The 17,328-nt window shown below is 46.1% G+C and overlaps 2 protein-coding genes across 4 annotated transcripts in view; one reads left to right on the forward strand and one right to left on the reverse strand.

Annotated features, from left to right (window-relative positions):
- Window positions 1–9,952, reverse strand: part of LOC109311255 (netrin-4-like) — an 86,342-nt gene extending 76,390 nt beyond the window's left edge. The window contains exon 1 of one of the 2 annotated variants that reach the window (XM_019536811.1): window positions 9,467–9,952. In XM_019536811.1, coding sequence (XP_019392356.1) covers window positions 9,467–9,524 — 58 coding nt within the window. In that variant the 5' untranslated portion in view covers window positions 9,525–9,952. Of the gene's footprint in view, window positions 1–9,457 lie in introns of both variants that reach the window. The other variant, XM_019536810.1, reaches the window with a different exon arrangement.
- Window positions 9,953–14,532: 4,580 nt separating this feature from the next.
- The window catches only part of UROC1 (urocanate hydratase 1), a 62,053-nt gene continuing 59,257 nt past the window's right edge, over window positions 14,533–17,328 (forward strand). For both annotated transcript variants that reach the window (XM_019536812.1, XM_019536813.1), the window contains exon 1: window positions 14,533–14,788. In XM_019536812.1, coding sequence (XP_019392357.1) covers window positions 14,663–14,788 — 126 coding nt within the window. In that variant the 5' untranslated portion in view covers window positions 14,533–14,662. The remainder of the gene's footprint in view (window positions 14,789–17,328) is intronic.

A 17,328-nucleotide genomic window follows, 5' to 3' on the forward strand; every position in this document is an offset into this window, starting at 1 on the left:
TGAAGTACCCCTTGAAAGACCTGAGGCACTCTTCAAAAGACTCAAGGCACTCCTTGGAAAATTCCACCTCTTCGTTTTCACTCTTTTTTTTTTTTGACTGCAGAAAAATAATAGAGCAATTCTTCTGTTGCAAAGAACTCTGAAAGACCACAAATGGTCAGAATGTTTTTAACACTATGGATTTCTATTGGAATTCTCTGGATTTATTTTGTAAACCACATTTGCACACCTAACAGTGCTAACACTGAATAGCAACCCGTGGCACCCTTGAAAGGATCTTAAGGCACCCCAGGTTGCCACATTACTCTGGTTGAGAATCAGTGGTCTAATCTGCTCTTACAAACATCAAGGGATGGAGATTCCACTGTCTCTCTAGATACACTATTCCAGTGCTTAGCCACCCTCAGATTCAGAAAGTTCTTCCTAATAGCCAACCTAAATTTCCCTTGTTGTAATTGTAGACTGTTACTTTTTGTCCCGTGCCCTGCCACCACAGAGAAAATCTATCACTGTCCTGTGTACAGCCATCCTTTATGTATTTAGAGTCCCTCTACATGTGCATTTATATGTGTTTAACCATAGAAAACCTTGTGCTTTCTTGCTTTTATTATACTCTAGTGAATCTCCATATCTAAGGACAGATACACTTACAGTATGCAACTGCATTGCAGTAGTTAGAAACTCCACTCATATTTGGGCCCATTGTCACAAGTGCTATAGAAACATTTTTAAAAAAGACAGTTTCTGACCCCCAAATTAAGATCAGTATGTTCACATCTCAGTGTCAGGCACTTACGTTCATATCTGGGTATCATGTTGTTGGCCTGATTTCCAAATGTGTTGAGCACCTACCACTCTGATTAAGATGAGCTGGAACTGTGGATACTCAACAGGTCTCTTGTCTAAGCACTTAAAGAAAAAGTCAAAAGGCAACTTCAAGGCAGCCAAGTTTGCAACCACTCATATTTTTTTTTAAATTGTTAAGTTCTTCTATTGATACGTGTGTCACCTTACAAGATAAAAACATTTTGGGGGCCCTAAAAATCCTGAGATGTGCATTTGTTTTGAAATCATTTGTGCCTTGTGACAGAGTAAAAGGTCAGCCTCAAGACCTTATGAACAAACTGAGGAGAATCACTGTCCTAATGATATATAACGTGGCTGTCATTTCTTAAGTCTTGAAGGTGCTAAAGGTTGACCTTAGAAGGTCCCTGATCTAATCCACAGTGTTGTATAGGATCCTAGGATTTCACTTGCAAGTCCTACAGGAAATGACCCTTCCAGGAACACATGATAGGACCACCAATTCTTAGTCTGGGAGCTGTCCAGCAGCTTACTATTCATTCAAAATTTAGCAAATCAAGGACCAAATCTGAAGTCTTTTTTCCTTCAGTTTTCATTCAGGCAAAGCTTTCTTTGAAGCCAAGGGAGACTTGAGAAAAGACTTCATGATGTGGCCTTGTAAAATGAACACAAGCATAAACACTGCACCAAGACATTAAAAAATTGGACCAGTATTTACAGTGACAGAAATGCACTTGGCTTGTGTAGCTTTGTTCCTCTTTCTCTTCTGCCCTGCATTTGAGATAGATGGTGACTTCATGGCTGAAACCCTGAGCAGGGGTGCTTAGGATATTTTGGGAGGTGTCCTGGAAAGGTCATCTCAAACCCGTGGGCAGGCACAATCGGTCTGGAGCTCCTCCATGTACATGTGCAACCTGTCCTATTCAGTGTCTCAACCCCATTGGGCAGAGAAGGTGCGGGGCCTATGCTCTATCATAACCTTGCAGGGTGAGGAAGAAGATCCCTCACTTCTTCTCAGACTGTTTTATGGGAGGATTCTTCTGCAGCCTTCCATCTTGGCCTGGCTGAGAAAGGGTCTCGCTTGTTCTGGCCCTGTGCGTCTTTGTCCCACATTTTGCCTCGCATCTGTGCAGCATCATACTCTGCTGTAGGTGTCAGAGAGCTGAGCTCCTGCCTGACAGATTTCATCTGCACTAAACTAACCCAAGGGCAGCTTAAAAGATGTCAGCCCAGCTCCATAGCCTGCTCCAAACAGTATGAAATTATATCCTATTAGTACCACAGAGGAAGCTACATGCCAGGCCCACTGTCATTCTAATGCCTCAGAGTCCAAAAGTCAGGTCTTTTTCTCAAGAGTTTTCCTAATATCTCGATTCTTCAAAGGCAGACAAGTTTGATGGATTTTGAAGCCATTTCAAGGTGTATGTTCACTGTTTGTCCTGAGGAACAAAGTGACCTCTATTGTCAGAGTCATGTGCATGGCTTAATACGGGCCCTGTAACCAGCTCAGACCTCTTTTCTGACAGGCTCATGAAGGATGAGGTGAAAGGTAGGATCTTTGCTTAATGCTGAACCAAGCCAATCCTCTAACTAAAATGAAGTTAGAATTAGTACTGATGGACTTCTGACAGAGTGCAACAGTGCAAAGTAAAGAAAATTAGCATTTTTTCATTGCCAATTCAAAATCAAGAGCTGCTTAAAGCAGGGGTGTCAAATATATGGCCCATGGGCCAGGTGCACCCCATGAAGTCCTGTCAGCCAGCCCCTGGTGGTGCTGCTGGGTCTGAGCTAACTCATACGTGCACATCGGATCACCAGCCCCATGCGGGGCCCAGGACAGACTACACAGCATGCACCCCAGGATCCACATTATGGGGGGCACAGCATCCCCTTCCCTGCCCCAGCTGGTCCAGGACATGTCACACACAGCGCCTGCTCCAGCCAATCCACAGTCTGTGCTGCGTATAGTGTTCATGGGTGGTTTGATGTGTGTGATTGAACCTAATCTGCATTTTGATTAATATTCATTACATTATTTACATAACCAGCAGCAAATGTCCTAATGATCAGAACTCAAGGCTAATAAGGCTGGAGCATGGAACACATCTGAAGAACTGCTGTCTGGGCTGGCTACGGAATAACATTGGGAGATTGTCCAGGTAACCGGTAACTTCCTGAGGCTCTGCACCTTGTTGTGTCTGCACCTTGTTCCAAATTGGGTAGAGAACTATGATTGGGTTGCTAGCCCCTGAATTGCTGCTTGCCCTTGGCTGGAAGGGTAATCTGGTTGCATCCTGCCATTAGCTAGAAGATGCCATGGTTAGGCCACTAGCTCTTAACTCAGTGGTCAGATCTGTCTGCACCGCCTTCACGCAGCACAGGGGCTCTCACCCTGCCTGCTAGTCCCTGATTGCAGCTAGCATGGTCATTTCTGACCATGACAGAAGGAGGGATTCTGTCTCATGCCTTGCTTGATACTTCTTGGTTACTGCTGATAGGCTGCTGTGGCTACAGAAAGTTGTGTAGATCTTTGTCCAGTCTTAGCTTTGAGTCTGACCTTGAATGACTTAGGGATGGGCCTCTTAGCCTATTAGCCCAATGGCAAGAACATTTGCCCAGAAGGTGTCGGGCCCATCTTATCATGAAGGATTTAAAATCACATCTTCCTGTTCCCAGGATAATGCAGAAACAGTCCTGGACAGAACTTAGGGCTGCCCCTGGGAATAACCTCCTCACTGGGCCACAGAGCCACACTGCCTCTTGCTGGCTTCTTGGACTGCCTGAGCATTTTACAGTCATCAGCTAAAAAAACAACATGGAAATAATCTCCACCCACTTCCCCGTGCTATAACTAATGGGCTACAAAATCACACACTCTCCCTCTGGCCCGGTGACTATTACATTCCTGGCTACCTGATGAAGTGCTGCCACTGGGAAAGCGGGGGGACTCTATCCAAGCTAGCCCATAGCCTGGTGTTGAGGCACATTCTCTTGGGAAAAGAGTGCTGAGGGTTTGAATCCTGTCAGGGCCTAGAACCATGGTCTCTGACTTTCTGCGTCAGTGCTTTTGCTGCTTGACAAAATGTGAGCCCCTCCTCCAGCAGCTGTGTTTGCATTGAGCAGCATGTCTGCTCTTAGCATCATACAGTTGCTAACCATGCTCTGACCTGACATAAGGAATCAAGGACTTCAGCACAGTTCAGGCACCTCCCACCAGCAAACTGGACTGCAAGGTAAGAGCTAAGTGTGTAGGTGGCTGTTCTGGGTCACTCCAAAAGATGCAGAATAAGCACAAGTCTACGTACTTTGGGATCTTTACAAGCCAAAATGGAGGCACCTAAGTAGTTTTGCAGCCACTGGGTGCATCTACATGTGTTTATTAAGGTGACGCAATAAATTCCAGTGCTTATTGCGCCACAGTTTATTGCTCCCAAGTGCCACATCTACACATGCACCCAAGACTGTAGCACATTGAGCCAGGTCAGAACAGCCCTGGCCGGCAGGGATCAGCCTGCCATTCCTGGGCTGTTCCAACCCGGCTCAGCATACTGTGGAGGGGCTGGCTGGGGCACAAGGGTGCTCCAGCGTGGGGCTAGCTGGCAGGTAACCCTCACACTGATGTGCCCTCATGCCCCAGCCAGCCGCATCAGCATCTCCACATGCAAAAGTAAAAAATCTGCAATGGGCTAGTATTTGTATTTACAAATACTACCTTGCTGTAGAATTAATTAGTTTACTCCAGCTTAATAAGGGTGCACATATAGATGCAAGCCATTTACTGTGGAGGTAATTAGTTTACTCCGCAGTAAATGTCTCATGTAGATGTGCCCACTGAATAGCAGGGATTTAGATCACACTTTGCAACTTAACTCTGACCCCTATTTAGGCACTTGGAAGGTTGATTTGGGACTGTCCCTTCTTACTGAGCAGAATCAAGCATTAAGTTGAAAATACCACTGAAGCATACAGTGAAGCATCTGACTAGAGGAAGGTCCATTTATAAAGCTGTGCACATATCATTGCATCGTGGAAAGAAATCACATAGAAGGAGAGAACTGAAGGAACAGATCCAGGTCAACTGGTACCTAAGAAAAGGATGAGAGGGAAAACGTAAGCATAGAAAATGGCAGGGAAGAAGCCGCTCAAGACAAGTAAGAGAGAAAATTAAGATAAGCAACACACTTTAAAGGAAACAGCTGTTCCTTTTGGTCCCCAAGGAGGGGCAATCAGTCTTCCATCAAATTTTCTAGCTGCATTTAATGGAACATGTTAAACAAGGAAGGACACAGTTGCCCTTAGGATCAGCCCTGACAAGGAGGTTTATCTGCCTAGCCTGCTAATGCAGCAACATCAATAAAGAGTTCCTGTCTGAACTGCTGTGTCATTAGGAAAAGGGGAGAAGAACAATGTGCAAATTAGCTGTGGGGTGGCTGAGGGAAGGAGGGGGGAATCTGCAGTTGATTTGCCTTTAAAGGAATCAATCGGGAGAAGATGGCTCAGCCTCCAGATAACACAGCTGATCCATCTCTTGGCTACAACGCGCAACATGGAATGGGAGCGGCAGGGCATCGCTGAGGAAAGAAAACACCAGCCAGGCAGCCAGCGACTATCCCTGAACGCCAGGAGGGGCTCGCTGAATAATTCATCAAGGGCTAAACAATCGGAATGGTGCACAGGGGGCTGCACGTTCTTGAGGCTGATTAACTTTGGCTTGATGATAGATGGCTCGGCCCAAGAAGCCACATATTTATTTATTTAGGGCTCCTTCAGAGCTGTGTGGCGAGACAGCAGTTTCCCGGTGCACGGCTGGCCAATGACAGGCTTGTCTGTCGATTAGAGACCCATTCAATTTGAGATGGGTCACGCAACTGGAAGGTTGCACTGGATGACTGTTCAGACAAGTGATGGCTAATTTCAGATCCTCATTACACACCAGGGCCTGACAAATGTTATCCAAAGCCTTATTAAATATTAAAAGGCCCATTTATCACCCTCATTAGAGGCTGAAGCAGAAGGAATGGCAGTGGGATGTTCATCTGGGGCCTGATCTAAAAGCCCAGTGCAGCCAACAGAAAGACAATCCCATTGAGTGTAATGAGATTTGGACCAGGCCCTTTGCTTGTTCCGGATGCACACGATCGTGGAACCGCATCTTCAGGCTCTTTCACTGCAAGAGGTAGGTTCAAGACACAAAGGTCTGATCCATATTTTGGACACCTGAAAAGCTTTTGGGTTGTCTTGGCCCCTCACCCCCATGGTAGTGTTTCACTTCAGCTGGCTTTATAATAAGCCTGTCCCACCCAATGTCCATGGAGTGCGTATAGGTGTGGGTGTATTTCACTTGTTTTATCTGTTTACTGAAAAATGTTAAATGTGCATGTTTTAACGATGACTGTGGTTGGGAGGTAGAGGGCTCAAGCAGACCTGGACACAGATATGGGTGAACTGGGTGGCTGCCTGGGGCCAGGACAGAAAGGGGGTCCAAAATTTTTAATGCTTTTTCTGTTGTCCAATTATCATTGTCATTATCTCTGGCAAAGGGAAGGCCTATACTAAAAGTTTGCCCAGGGCCACCAGGAGTCTAGGTATGGTGTTGGGCTCAAGGGTATATTAATGAGATACACCGCCTCTTACTCTTTCACATTACTAGTAGTCAAAATGTTATGGCATTTTTCAAGTGGTCACTCGCCAATGTGCAGTGAGTTTGGCAAGTCTCGGTCCATTTGCCAGCACCTTCACACCCACATCACAAAAGCCTTTCTACAGCTGGTACAAACAGTTCCTCCTTTTGGTCTCTGATCAGAAAGGCTGAAATCGAACGAATTGTGGAAACCAAAAACTGTTTCAAACTCCTCTGGGCAATCCCACTCCACCTCAGATCAGAGGTGCGCTAACCCAGGCAAAAAAAAAGAAATCACATGAGAATCAATCAGGCTCAGTGTCCTGGCTATATGCCAACTTGGCTAATTGCATTCCATCTGTCTGCATCTCTTCTGTAGCCACACTTTGTTCACACACCTGTGGCCTGGTTTTCAGAGGTACTGGATCCCATAGAAGCTGGGCACCCTCTAATAATTCAGGCCAGTTGTGTCCAATGTCAAAGACAGAACACAGAAAAATCTATAGTTCTGGGCACTGCCCAGTGAAGGACTGGCAGATAATTACCCAACATCAGGTTTTGATGATTTTTTGAAAGAAGAGTTCACAACTGATTTTAAGTTTGGTGTTAGAAATGGCTATTTTTGGCAAAACCACACCCCTTTTTGGAGATCTGCCATTAAGAGGCACAGCCAGGCAGAACCATGCCCTCTGGAGGGAGAAAGGGCAGAAAGCTGACATTAAAGCACCAGCTGCTGTCAGCCTCGTAAGTCCACGGCAGTTTCCAGTGCTGATGTGCAAAGAGAATAAGGCCCTGAGTCCGAACTGACAACAGTGCTGGATAACATGAGCTTCACAAGAGCAACCTGACACCTGCCATTCATCGTCCTGGCTTTATTTTATTTTACTGTTATTCTTTATATTATTTGTAATGGCCTAGGGAGTCAGGCTTCACAGTCCTGGAGACTCTATTGCTTTCACCACAGATCAAGCATGGCACCAGCAGATACATCTCATGCATCCACCATGCCCCATCAATGCCCTATGAGAGAGACCAGGAGAGACCAGCTCTAGGGACAAGAGGGAGTTCATTGCATGGGCCAAGTTAGATATATCTAAAATCCTCTGACATTAGCACCCACCATCTCTGAAGAAGGCTGAACCTGGGAACTCATTTTACAGAGGACATCCAGTAGCCATCAAACAGTTGGTATCATGTTCAGGTCACTATGCACTCAGGCTGTAATTGAACTTACTTTGATATTTGAAATTAGAAAACACTTAAAAAGAAAACAAATCAAGAAGGAGCATGCAGCTCTTGTGGGTTATTGGGTCAGTATTTTATTATTTAAATAAAAGCAGGGAAATTGTATAAAATTTAGCAGCTCCTTAGCTTGATCAGGCTTAACTTTCAGGGGATGCACCATCCTTGTAATGTCCTTTAATTGTTATGTCTCAAACCCTAACTCTGAGTGTGTATAAGTCAATACATGAAAAAGCAAACAATTTCAGAATTTTTTAGTAGAGTGCTACAAGGTGCATCTCCATACGGTTGCACCTTGGCTGCGCAAATTGTATACACTTAAATTCTACTTTGGATGCATCACATTTTTCCTAGTTGGGATCAAGAACATGACTGGCGATACCTCCGTATATTTTCTGCACTGTACATCAACCACATGGGTCCTATCCGACAAGATAGTCTCAATCAGAGAAACCAGCTAATGCTTGGGATAAATGACTTCAGGCAAGTGAGGTACAGTGCCCCTCCTTATAATTTTCCCCAATAATGCTGTGATTTTGATTTGATTCAGGATAAACCACTGGGGGATAGCTTTCTGCTTACTCTGATTTCAGTTTATTTTGTTCTTTTTACTTAAGAAAAATATATCTGAAGCTATGTTGAATGCCTAATTATGTTCCAAATTCAATTCTAGCCAAGGAATAACCTGAGCTGAAGCTACTTTGCTGTGTTTAACAGAGATTGTGCAGCGGCAGAAAACTTGAGTATCCTGCAAGTCACTGTCAGGCGAAAGTTATCCTAATACTCTGCGCATGCAGGTGAAATTTAAACCTCCCATCTAAAGGAAGAGATCATAAGCCTATACTCTGATAAGAAACAGCATACGAATCAACCCATTGGTAACCTAGTCCTGGTTTATTGATGCTGTCTTCATTTTTTTTTCTGACCCAATCACTAAAGTTCCTCAGAGATGAGCCTCTTCTTTTCCCTTTCTGACCTTAAAAGATGATTTAAGCCATGGCAGGAGTAGCTAGCTTTTCCTCCACTGCCCCACTTCCACCACTGAAGGGGAGCCAACCTCAGTCATAATAAAAGGTGCTTTTTAGAATTCACTATAAATATCATTGCAGCTTAGTCTAATATTCATTACAAGTAACCACTTTCTACGCTCTACTTCCTATCTTATTGATCCTCTAAGATGAATAATTTTCATTTAGCCTTGCCCATCAAATCCTGACCATTAAGATAGTTAGGCAGTGCAATAAATACAAGTCCTCTTTATACAATAGGATAGATAATCTAGCTGAGGCAGAAAGTTCCTGCATAAAATCTTTCCTTCACTGAAGAAAAATAAATCCCAACCCAGGATGAGGCAATTATTTTCAGCAATACTGTCCCACGAATCTGACTTCTGAATCTTATCCTATCTAGAAAGAAAGTCTTGTCCAGCCAAACAAACTCTCTGAATATCTCAGTTCTTGCCCTCCCACCAGCTGGTCCTTCTTCCTTTATATTAATGCACACTGACAGGATGCTGTGTCCTTTTAACAGCATAACCTACTAAAGTGTTTTATTTCACAGGGGAGGAGTGTGTACTGCAGAGCTCTGTATTGGGGGAAGACTACATATGCATCTCATATAGCTCATAGTCTTCTGACTGTACAGTATAAAATACCGAAAGAAAAGAAAGCATGCAAGAGACTTTCAAATACCTGGTTTCCACCCTTCCTCCCCTTGCTCTGTTTTAGGAGTCAGGTTTAGCTGTCTGGTGCCTGGCAATATTGACTGATTGGTTGATTGATTTCGACTTACCTGCCTCACCTTGGCCAGCAACGATGTACTCCAAGAAGACGATCAGCGTGATGCCTTTATGCTGCATGGCTGTCAGGCAAACAAATCACCCCCGTCCTCAAGGTGCAAGGAGAATCTCATGCATCTACAGGTCTGGTGCCTGCATAGCTCCCGTTTCCTGCCTTCTTTCTCACCTTCTTCTTAGGGCAAGAGCAGCGGCTGGTGCCTCATGCTTCTGAACTGGTTGGGGAGGCTTTTTGGTTGCTTGCTTTTGTTTAAAAAAAAAAAAAATCCAGACCTCTTTCCTGGTCTCTGCTGGCTCCAGGGTGGGAGTCACTCGCCCATCGCTCCCCGGGAAGCGAGTGGCGTTTCCCCCTTCAGTAGGTGAAGCTCACCTCTCTGGCCCAGCTTCTCCTCTCTGCCCCGCGCTGGGGCTAGATGCTCTTGTTTTACAAAGAAACTTTCTCTTGCACTTTGTTCGGGGGGGGGGGGCCTTGCCCTTTTCTCCCCCCTTCCCCAGGTCTTGCCCCCTCGCCCTCCCTCCGCGGCTAGCGGGGGCGGACCGGGGACCCCGCACAGCCCAGCCCGGCCGCGCAGGCTCCGGCTCCGGCTCCGGCTCCGCGCACCGGCTGCAGCGGATCCACTCGCCGCGTCCCGGGCACGAGGCGCTGGGACCGGGACCAGGGAGGGGCTTGGGGCGTGGGGTGGGAGGGGGGAGCCTGGAGGGACCCCCTCCCGCCCGCAGTGCAAGGGGGGCAGTCAGCGCCCTCCTTCCCTGCCAGGCCCGGGGGCCCCCGACGCCCCCCTCCCTGCCAGCGGCTGGCACACCCCCGCGCTCGCTGCCCTCCAGGCTGGCTGCAGGCAGGGATGAGCGTGACATGTGATCATGCCCCTGCTCTTTTTTTTTTTTTTTTTTAAAGGGGGGGGTAGTTTGCACCCCCTGGCAGCTGGGCACGTGGGGCTGCCAGGCGCTCCCCCCTCTGCCGCCGGAGCCGGGGGCCGCCGGCCGGGCGCGGGCAGGCGGCGCAATTGCAGTCCTGGCCCTTTAAGTGAAACGCCCGGCGCCGCCGCCCGGAGCCGGCTGCGTGCAGCGCCCTCTGTCGGCCCGCGGGGAAGCGGCGCCTGCCGCCGGGCCTGCCGCTGGGGGCGCTGTGCAGCAGGGGGCAGGGCAGGTTTGCACCTTGTAGACTAACCGGAGAAAGTTAGGGCTGGAAGGGGCCTGGCATCTAGTCCACCCCCCTTGCTCAAAGCAGGGCCTGCCCCGATGAGATCATCCCACGCGAGGCTCTTAAAAACCTCCGAGGATGGAGATGCCCTATGTTTTAGGCTGTGAAAATAAAATCTTGCACCCATTGTGTATATTCAGAAGTGGTTTTTTGCATGCTAAAGGCATTCACAGGTTCCAGGTAAGTTGTGAGAGTCTCCATCGATCCACTCAGGGGAGAAAACATGCCCATCGGTGTTGCTTAGAGCCAGAGGAGAGAATACATGAACAGGCACGTTCTTCCTCCTCTTACTCAGGGAATTTGCCCTTCTGTTCCTTTGAATCACACGTGCATGGACCGCTGACGAGAGCAAATGATGCTGACCTTCTGTGATTTAGAAAGCCATCGCCAGTGCCATAGGAGGGTGGGGGGGAGGGGTGTGCAGGGAGACTGCCCCGGGTGCCGAAGCGAAGGGGTGCCAACAGCCAGGGATGGAGCTGTGAGTGACTTGTTGGAGGGGGCGCAGGGATGGGAGGAAGGTGGCTCCCAGCACTGCAGGCATTCCCAGGGACATGTGCCCCCCAGATCTGTGCATGGGGCAAGGGTGAGCTGCCACTGGGGGCTTTGCCCCGGTGCCAAACTTCCTTGCCATGGCACTGGCTGTCATGTATTACATTAATAACTCCGGGAGGTGTTCCCCATGGCAAATGCCCTAATGTGTTTAGAATAAGACACCTCCAGCTTTCTGGTGAAAGGAGACTTGCCTTGAAGATCAAGGATTTGGCACAAGCTTTCCTGAGCTGGAGCTCGCTTCATCAGATGCTGTGAAAGGAGGAGCAGAAAGCAGAGTGCAAGAAGGAGGTGGGCATTTGTCTAAAAAAGACAAGGAATGGGGGAGAAAGAGATGAGAGGGGAAAGGGGGTGGTGCTGGGAGAGACAAGCAATCAAGCGGTAACCCCCTAGAAACACAAGTAATGTGTTATGAATCCCTGGTCCCTGTTTAAACCATGCTTAACACAATCCAGTCTGTGGGCAATTTCTTGTTCTGCAATTTCTCCTATTCAGATCCATTCTGAACAGCTTGCTGTCCAATAAAGCCCCCATCCCAGGACGTAGTATCCTGAGAGGTTAAAGTGTTCTGCCACCGGCATGCACGTCTTTCTGCAGCCGGAAAGTTTGGTTTAAAAGGGGCTTTTAAATCGAAGAGCAGCCAGCCTGGGAGCCCAGCTGGGTGATCCCTTTCTTTTCCTGAGCAGAGGCAACTCAGGCTGCAAAGGGACTTATGGGCTCCCAGGAGTCTGAAACAAGATGATGTTGCAGCATGCCCACTCTGTGTTGCACCGGGCACAACCTGAGGCAGCCCCTACCCCAAAGCGCCTACAAGCTCCGGGCCCCTTCCTGCAGTAGGTGCCTGGTAGCACAGGGCTCTGCTGACCTCACTGGGACTCTGCACTGGTAACTGGAAGTCTTACTATGACTCTCATTGCTCTTTAAGGCTCCATTGGACACACAAAGGCATGAATGACTCTTCTTGGATGACTGTTCTTGCCTAGCCTTCTCTCCCGGTGGGCCTGGCTCTGATCTCTCTTACTTCAGCTTTACAGCTGTGCAACTGGATCAGCATCTGCAGAGATATTCTTGATTTTAAATGGAGGTGAAACTAAAGCCCCTTCAATGAGAATGGAAGCATGACATAAGCCACTTGTGCTTCAGTGTTTGCAAGACTAGGGCCAAAAGCAGAAAAACAAGAAGATGGGTCACACCAGACAGCTGACAGGAGGAAGTAAATTGTATATGCCACGTGTGTGTGTGTACAGACGATTGTCACACAAATGGGGATTTTCCTCTCTTGATCCTTACCTGCCACTTGTCTTGTTTCTAATAAAGAAAACTTAATAAATACCTGTAAATGAAGAGGGAGACAAGGTGTTGTCTTATTTCTGTTTTTCATGCTTATTTTAAAACCATTCCAATATTGCATAATCCTTATGCAACATGCCGCTATCCTGCTGTTATAAGCCATGTTAAGGACTGTCCTCAGGCCAGACTCTGCAGAGTGTACAAGTCCTATGGGACTCTGGGCATCCTCAACTCCAATTCTGTGTCTTCTGTGCAAGCTGAGATTACGTCACACTCCTATGCTGAAGCTCTGCACCAAAGAGCTCTTTACTGTTGCCAGTGTCTGTGTATTGCTGCCTTAGGGAACAGCCCTATCAGTCTTGAAAATGTACAACCCTCCTGTCAATCTTCATAGAAACAGACGTCCACCTTAAGCTTCCTCTGTGCAGAAATGAAGTTTATTTTCTATCTATGGGGACTTTTTGCCACTTTTAATTTTCCCTGAGCCTGAGGATGGGTGAGTGTGCCCGAAAGCTTGCAGAAAAAGATTTTTTTTGTGTGTGATTTGTTAGTTGGCCTAATAAAAGATATCATCTCTGAATCAAGAATTGTAGAGTTTTCTTTTTGTCTTTCTTTTTGTCTCAGACCAACATGGCTACCAAATACATCCTTGATATCCCTGCTATAGGATTCTGGAGGATTGCTTGTGAAAACCTTTGAGAAAGGGATGCCAGGTTTGGGGCGAGGAAAGAAATTTCCTGCAAGGTCAGATTGGCAATTGTGGGGTTTGTTTCTTTTTTGCCTATAGCATGGGGCATGGGCCTCTTACTTGGACCTATGTTAACCTAACCTATAACCTGAATCAATGTTAACCTAACACATTCCCTGCCCTTGTACCCCATAGGTAGTGCCCTGATCTCCCTGTCTTTTACTTGTGGCGCACTGTAGATTTTTCTCTCTCTTATTTTATACTCATTTTGTGTCTGTGGTGTGCTGGGGGCATTGGATTGGATGATCTTGTGGAATCCCTGGGCTAAATGCCCTGGGAAGGCCCTTGCGGGTTTATGTTGCTAGTTTCTTTGACATTCCATAAATGTTTAAAGTAATTTCTATAGAATTGCATTAAATTTCTTTACAATCCAGTAGACTTCCCTCTTATCACATAGGCCTTTCTAAAAGAATAAATTTATTGGACTTAGATATAGAGAGGTTTGCATTTCACATTACTGTTACATCCCCTCTCTCCTCAGATTATGGACTCAATAACAGAGTCCAAATGCAGATAATTCTCCCAATTGACTTCAGCAGCCTTACGTTTCTTTCAGGAGAAAATCCCCTGGACTCTGACTGTGGCACCATGTATCTATCAAGGATTGAAAAACTCCTACATAATTTATGCAGAGGCTCAAACCTGAGATTAAAGTTCATGTTGCAACTTAAGTGGAATGTCAAGGTCAGCATATTTATTTGCTTCTACTGCCTGAATGGGAGGAACCTAAGACATTTTGGTTGCTGTTAATCACAGTGGACAAAAGCCATTAATGTGTGGAGGCTTTCTTTTTTGCACAATAGAGCAAACTGATGCCACTATCTAACAAACAGGTATACTCTCAGTGTAAATCAGATAGCACGCCAGTACATACAGTAACAAGAATGTATTTGGGGTGCTATTCTTACCATTATCCTTGGCAACAGTTCCTATTGGAAAGGCAAGATGGTCAGGATTGAGGTATGGTGCCTATCCGACTGTCAGAGAGAGAGCTCCAGTGTTCAGGTATTACCTCCTGGAACTGTAAAAGGCAGAGCTTGCAATCATTATTCATGCAAGACTCCTACACAAGTCTTGGGCCCCAGGTGACACTGAAGTTGGGGTGTGAAAGTAATGGAGGCCTGAGCCCAATATTTCAGCCCAGAGGCAGCTGAAAAAGCATCCAGAGAATAAACAGCACAACTGTGAATGATTCATCTCCAGGGGGGACGGAAGAGCCAATGGGACAGCCCAGCGTGAGGAGGTGTGTCACCTGTCCAGTCTGTGCTCACAGCTGGGGAGACCTGTTTGCAGAAGCCAGCAGGCAGGTTGTTTCGTTGGAGATCCTCTCGGAGCTGCTGCTGTTCCCAAGTACTGCTTCCTCCTCACTCTCCTGAACCCACTTTTCCTCCATCTCTTGTCTCCCCAGCAGGTATGTCCAGCCTGAAGGAAATCTGCAGTGGCCTCCCACTGCACCCCGTGCCTGAAAACAGAGGTCGAAAGAGAGGAATTCCACACGCGCCTGTGAGGACCCCCAACCTCACCGCTCAGGAGGAGAAGGTAATGCAGCTGTCTGCAGGGCTAGGCCTCCCATCTCCCTCAGATCCTCTCTGGTCAAAGCAGCAGAGCTGGTGCCCCAAATGCTTCTCCAGGTGTGAGCTACCTAAGCTCTTGGCAATTGAATAAATATAATATCTCTGACATGGCAGAGGGACACAGCCATGGAGGCTCTTCTGCTTTTTATTCCAGGAATCCTCCCCCAAAGATCGGGTCAGGCACTTTGGTGCCTAAACCAGGACTTTAGGCTCCATCACTGTCTACCCAGCACCTTTCACCTAGCACTCTGTTAAGAACAGGCTAGCCCAGCATAAAGTAGGGAAAGTCAACACCTTGCTACAAATCTCTGCCATGGATATATTTTATTTTTTGCTTATAAGACTTGACAGGGGAAAATACCTGTGAAAATGTAGTCAGAAACAGGATGGCATGGGGACACAGACCTCAAGACTTTGAGTTAATTATTTGTTTGTGGTTGGGCAATGTCCGTTGTTTGACCAGGCATGCTATACTGTTAAGTAATCATGACTCCTGGTTCATCGTTGAGATTTTGTATTTTTGTTTTTAATTTTAACACCAAAAGGTTAAATTAAAAATGAAGGGTCAAAGGGCAAAGTTACTAGGAATCTAAGACAAGGGCAGCAAGATAGGTTCCTGAGTGGTTTGAAAAGCTGTGTTTCATCAGATAATGTTAGCAATCACAATAGAAGATGGTACTTTTCCCCCCACATGGGGATGTGTAGGGACATATTCATGACTAGGTGGCACCCTCCATTGGCACCAGTGGAATCATATTGTGCTTATGGCAGTGATGAGTTGGCATGTGGAGTCAAGCTAAGAGGAGCCACAATAGTTAAACCCATCAGGGCTGAGGGTGCATAAAACTAAACTCTTTGTCATGTCCCCATCCCCACTCCATGGGATGGGAACCCCCACTTTTACAGACTGGGACTCCATGGGCACTTGCTTAGCAAGAGGGGCACTGCCATGAGCTATAGCCAATGAGGATTTAATGTTGCTCTATGGATCTGCCACTGCTGACGAGTCCTCTCTGGCTATTAAAGCACAGCCTTATGGAAGTGAATGGCAGTATTGCTTGAAAGACCCCTGCTTCATGTAAAGGGAAAAGCAACAGCACAGCTGTGCAGAGACATAAACAATCTGCAGCTATTCTAAAATGAGTGTGTGAACCTAGAGAGGGGCTAACCCCCCTCGCTCTAGCATGAGAGAGTCCTCTCCCTTTCTTCCTTGTGAAACGGTAAGGAATATACTGCTCATGCAGTTTCTTGCCCACTATAATCCCACAAGGAGAAGAACATCAATTGTGTTCTCCACAGCATTTTCCCAGACCAGACATGTTGTAGAAACTGTCTTAGACCCTGTTTGGTTTTGAGCATCCCACTCTTCCCTCCTTATCAACCACATGTAATAAAAGGTCATGCTGGTTGTAAAGGTATTTTTTTTATTGGCCTGTTAAAGACTTAAAAGCTTCCTTTCTGATTTTATTTTATTCTTAATCCTCCACCTTAAAGTCTTAGCAGGTTTAAAGTTCCAGCTGGTATTTATTTTATATCTAAAAATCCAAATCACTTTTTAAGATGCCTTCTATGCTAAGTCTACACAGAGTTTTCAAAACCTTGAGACTCTGTTTTGGCTTTGATCAGCAATGCATAATGCTAAAACTTTTGGGAGATTTTTTTTTTTGTATATAGGATGATGTGTCTATTATGTAATTTAAATGGATAATGAGCGAAGTTAAAAATAGGTTATGCCAAATCCTCAGCTGGGGCAAAATTAGTGGGACTCTGTTGATTTTCACCAGCTGAGAATCTGGTCTTGTATGTTCATATCCCTTTGCTCTAATTTTTCTGTATTTGCAGTAATAATTCTCAGCCATTTCATTGTTTAGTTTTTGTTGTGCCTCTGTTTCTGGTAATGATGCAAATGTATGAAGTAAGATTTATAAAGATCCAGGTATTTGGGGGCTTGCTGAAGAGATATGCAATTCTGTATGCCATGTCATCATTAATCTCCTTGGATCAACCAAACCATTTTTGAAAACCTATTTCATCTGTAACTTTCCTGAGTTCTCTTCTTCCACTTCCATTGCCTATGGCTTGAGAGAGCCTTATCCTCTGTCTTTCCTCTCCATCTCAGGAACCTCAAGCTTTCTGTTTTTCAGCATCCATTTCTTGACCTGAATATTTTGCAAATTAGGATGCCCCTAAAACTTGCATTAATTGTGTGTATTCAAAAGTATTTTGCATGCTAAAGGCATTCACAAATTCCAGTTAAGTTATGAGAGGCTATATCTATCCACTCAGGGGAGAAAATATGCCCATCGGTGTTGCTTAGAATCAGAGGAGAGAATATATGAACTGGCACGTTCTTCCTCTTACTCAGGGAATTTGCCCTTCTGTTCCCTTGAATCACATGTGCACGGGCCGCCGACAAGAACAAGTGATACTAACTTTTTGTGATTGTGTTAATGCAGCTAGAGGAGAGCAAGATGGATTTCTATTCAGAGTTATGCTTTGACATCA

Source organism: Crocodylus porosus, unplaced genomic scaffold, assembly GCF_001723895.1.
Source record: "Crocodylus porosus isolate Cpor-Errol unplaced genomic scaffold, CroPor_comp1, whole genome shotgun sequence".
In the NCBI taxonomy this organism is placed as follows: domain Eukaryota; kingdom Metazoa; phylum Chordata; order Crocodylia; family Crocodylidae; genus Crocodylus; species Crocodylus porosus.